The following is a 4861-nucleotide window of genomic DNA, read 5'->3' on the forward strand; positions in this document are numbered from 1 at the left end:
TCTCTCTCTCTCTCTCTCTCTCTCTCTCTCTCTCTCTCTCTCTCTCTCTCTCTCTCTCTCTCCTTCTCTCTTTCTCTCTCTTTTTCCTGGCTGGCTGATGGGAGGTATTTGTCAGCTACTGTCTGAGAGAATTCCTGGAGGGCCTGGTTTGTAGGGTGCAGTGGCAGTAGTGTGGACAGCAGGGAGCAGTCTTGAGCTACAGGAAACAGGGCTTTGAAAGGGCTTAGTGACAAAGCTTAGTTCCTTATTAGACACCTACCTACTGTTTGGGATCCCATTTCTCCATCTTCTCTGTTTCTTTGTGCATCTTTTTGTCCTGCTCATGAATGCAGAGGTGTGGACTTGCATGCCTCCTGCATCAATTACACATTCGCCCTCTGCTCACAGCTTGATGTCAGTGTGTGGCCTCAGCTCTGGCCAGCACCAGAGCAGAAGCCCTGAGGGAGAGAATGTGAACAATTGGTTCGCATCCTCTAGTGATTTCGGACAGCGCTTTTTGGCAGCTTTCTCTTACTATTCAGGTCGATGCTTCCCACTGCTGTTGGGATCATCTTCAGCAAACAGACTAGTTCCTAGCAATTCACAGTGGTCAAAAGAAAGCCAAGACCCCAAGAAGGCTGAAACCCTTGTCTATCTGGCAGTGTTGCCTTCCCTGGTTTGCCTTTTCTCTCTACTCTTCCGTAGGCAATGTCACCCTACGGTTCTTAACTCTGGCCACCTGTGAGGTGTGCCCACTGACCCACAGTGTCAGCATCAGAAGAAACTGCTCAGACAGGGTGTTGGAGCCAGACCAGATCTGACCATTAGAATTCTTTTTATAAATTCACAGGAGCACATGAAAGACCAAGATGTCTGCTCCAGATCAGCATCCCAAAGCTGACTGGTGCTCAGAATCTCCCGGAGAGCTCAGGACACCTCAAGCCTCTCACCAGACCTTCTGACCCAGAGTTTCTGCGGACATGGCCCTGGAATCTACATTATGTAGGGCATAGGACAGTAAAAGCAGAGCATTTTGTGTCCTCTGCTCTTTCATAGACTCGTAGTTTAGCATAGCTGGTCAGTCTTCCTTGTAGTACCCTGCCTAGCAATGACTCTGGGTTAAATGTGCAGTCCTAGTAGTGGCTCCCTCCTGCCATTATATTGTTTCTACTAAAGGTTTGTTTAAATCACCTGCTCACTTACATTTTTGGTTCACTTTTGGTTTTTCAAGACAGGGTTTCTCTGTGTAGCCCTGGCTGTCCTGGAACTCACTTTGTAGACCAGGCTGGCCTTGAACTCAGAAATCTGCCTGCCTCTGCCTCCCGAGTGCTGGGATTAAAGGTGCGCCACCATGCCCGGCCTTGGTTCACATTCTTAATTGAATGTACCTATATAAGACATGCAGGTATTTCCTCCCTCTGTGTATCTGGCCTTTCATTCTCTTCTTGGCTTTTGGTTTAGTGGGGACTGGGCCACTACATACATGTGTGCTGGGCAAGACTGTCCAGCTGAGCTGCGCCCGAGCTCCCTGCCCCCACCCCCCATCTCTCTCTTCCTATTAATTTATTTCATCTCTCTGTATAATTTCTCTATTTTGATTTGTGATGTAGAGAATGACATTGACTGACTTTCCAGTGCAGGGAGGACACTTGGTCACGGTCTATTATGATTTTAACAGATGATTAGATTAGATTTGTTAAATTTTTAAAAAAGATTTATTTATTTTAATTATATGAGCACACTGTAGCTGTCTTCAGGCACACAGAAGAGGGCATCAGATCCCATTACAGATGGTTGTGAGTCACCATGTGGTTGCTGGGAATTGAACTCAGGATCTCTGGAAGAGCAGTCAGTGCTCTAACTGCTGAGCCATCTCTCCAACCCGATTTGTTAAAAATTTAAAAGATTTGTTTTTAATTTTTCATATGTGTGCTGGAATGCACATGAGTGCAGTACCAGCCATGGTGGCCAGAAACGTGGTTCTCTCTCCTTTTCCTCTTCCTTTTCCTCTTCCTCTTCCTTCTTTCCCATTTCCATTCTTCCCTCCATCCCTCTTTCTCTCCTTCCCTTCCTCCATCCCTCCTTCTCTCTCTCTCTCTCTCTCCCTCCCTCCCTCCCTCCCTCCCTCCTACCCACCCTTCCTTCCTTTGCTGGAGATTGAACCCAGGGCATTCATCAGCTTGCTCTCTCCCATTGAGTCACATAGTCATAGAGGGAGGTTCTCTATAACTCTAAGGTCTTTGCTCATTTAACACTAAGGTGGCGCTCTCCCCTCATACAGCAAGTAGGAAAGGGTCTTAGTCCTGTCAGGTTTATGGCAAGGATTAGGCAGAATTGTTATCACTTGGAAGGAGGCAGCAGTGCTGGGAATCAAACAGCCTTGCACACAGTAGGCAGCCACTCTACATGAGCCACATGCTCAGCCCTGGCTATTACTTCTGATTTAGATGACTGTTAGGATCCAGCAGTGAAGCAGGGTGTATGCTGCTTATAATCCTAACACTCAGGAGATGGGGCAAGAGGATCAGGAGTTCAGGGCCATCCTCTACTCCACAGCAGGCTTGTAAATAGTTTGTTCTATGTGAGATACTGAGTCAAAAACCAAAACTAAAACAAACAAACACCCCAGCGATAAAGCCATCATAGCCTGTTATTTGCTTTGTGGAAAGATTTTAAACTTTAATTCAATTTTAAAAATAGTTATCAGGAAGAGCACAACTTCAGTCCCAATAACTCAGGGGCCGGAGGCAGGCAGATCTATGGGTGGCTGTGAGCCACTGTGTCCATGCTGGGAACCAAACTTCGGTTCTCTGGAAGAGTAGCCCATGTTTGTAATAGCTGAGCCATCTCTCCAGACCCAAGACATTTTCTTTTTACACATAATAAAGACTGTATCACATCCTAAGGAATGAAAAGTCATGAGAGGAAGATACCATGTAGGAATAGTAAGAAGTTTTGAGGAGACCTCTTAAAATGCTTAAGGTGTGTTCTTTGGCTCAGGTATCTATCACTGGGTTAAGAAATGAATTTCATAGCCGGGCGTGGTGGCACACGCCTTTAATCCCAGCACTTGGGAGGCAGAGGCAGGTGAATTTCTGAGTTCTAGGCCAGCCTGATCTACAGAGTGAGTTCCAGGACAGCCAGGGCTACACAGAGAAACCCTGTCTCGAAAAACAAAACAAACAAACAAACAAAAAGAAATGAATTTCATTTTGCTTCCAGAATGTGATTGGACTTTGTGCTAAGAAGGATTCTGAGGCTACTTCCAGACCATGGGATAGCTCAGTAGTGCATCAGTTCTTTTACTTCCCCTCTTAGTCTATTGGGAACTGCTTAGTTAATATTTCCACGTTACAGACAAGGGAGGTTAATTAAATAGTGTCCAAAAGTCACTCTTAGGGATTCTGGCTCCAGGATCTGAGCTTCTGTCTCTGTTTTATTGCTTTACTTTCTCCTCTTCTTCCTCTTCCTCTTCTTCTTCTTCCTTTTTCTCTTTTTCCTCTTCTTTTCCGTTCCCCCCCCCCCCCCCCCCCCGAGACAGGGTTTCTTTGGGTAGTCCTGGCTGTCCTAGGACTAACTAGCCCTGTAGTCCAGGCTGCCCTTGAACTCACAGAGATCCACTTGCTTTGGCCTCCTGAGTGTTGGGATTAAAGGCATGCACCACTACTGCCTGGCTTTTACTGCATTTCTAATAAACATTTAATGTTTCAGAGATATGCGTGCAGTTAACCTACATGCCTGAATCTACACAGCACACAGGGCAAGGTGGAGTTGTTGCTTGCTAATATGAAAATGGTCAAAACTTCCCATGTGTTTACTTTAGATGTGTTTTTTTTTTTTTAAAATCCTACTTCATTCATAAATCTTACAGCTCTGTCTGATCGTTTGTATTTTATGTTTCCAGGTTCCCTGGCCAGCTCCATCTTTGATCCCCTCAAGTCTCTTGTAGGAGCTTCAGGAGGAGTCTATGCATTGATGGGAGGATATTTTATGAATGTTATAGTGGTAAGAATTTGAGGAATAGAAGTTTTAAAGATAGGCCTCTCATGTAGCCCAGGCTAGCCTGGGACCTAATAAATAGCAGAGGATGGCCTTGACTGTATCCTCACCTGGATTTGGATCTTCGTCCCTGTACCTTCCCAAATTACAAGCGTGCACCACTATTTCCCATTTCTGGACTTAAAAAAAATTTTTTTTTTTGGTTTTTCAAGAGAGGGTTTCTCTGTATAGCCCTGGCTGTCCTGGAACTCACTCTGTAGACCAGGCTGGAGGCTGGCCTCGAACTCAGAAATCTGCCTGTCTCTGCCTCCCGAGTGCTGGGATTAAAGGCATGCGCCACCATGCCCGGCTATGTTTGTTTATTTTATGTGAGCATTTTCTGCATGTGCATATATATGTGTATCATTGGCCTGCCTGGAGTCTGTGGCAGTAAAAAAAAAAGGGGGGGGAGGGGTGTCAAATCCCCTGGAACTAGAGTTATAGATGTTTGTGAGCCATTGTGTGGGTGTTAGACTCAAACCCAGATCCTCTGGAGCTACCTCTTTAGCTCCTAAACTTTTTTTGTTCTTGTTTTCTGATTTATCAACATTTACTGAGTTCTTATGAATTAAGAATTTTTTGGTCACTGGAAAAAGAAAACCCTCCACCCAGCTGTCATAACCTCTTTGTGCCATGATGTGACCAGGATACTGTGTAGTCAGTCTGCATTTCCATTCCCACCTCTTTCAATCAATAAAATTTCTTCCCAGGGAACTAAAGTCTGATTAAAAATAACATCCTAGAGCTCCAGAGATGGCTCAGCGGTTAAGAGCACTGACTGCTCTTCCAGAGGTCCTGAGTTCAATTCCCAGCAACCACATGGTGGCTCACAACCATCTGTAAT

General features: G+C 45.3%; 1 protein-coding gene across 2 annotated transcripts in view; it reads left to right on the top strand.

Annotated features, from left to right (window-relative positions):
- Positions 1-4861, top strand: part of Rhbdl2 (rhomboid like 2) — a 30911-nt gene that overhangs the window by 19526 nt on the left and 6524 nt on the right. For both annotated transcript variants that reach the window (XM_021161588.2, XM_029476660.1), the window contains one exon: positions 3884-3984. In XM_021161588.2, coding sequence (XP_021017247.1) covers positions 3884-3984 — 101 coding nt within the window. The remainder of the gene's footprint in view (positions 1-3883; positions 3985-4861) is intronic.

The sequence above is a fragment of the Mus caroli genome, chromosome 4 (genome assembly GCF_900094665.2).
Source record: "Mus caroli chromosome 4, CAROLI_EIJ_v1.1, whole genome shotgun sequence".
Taxonomy (NCBI): Eukaryota; Metazoa; Chordata; class Mammalia; order Rodentia; family Muridae; genus Mus; species Mus caroli.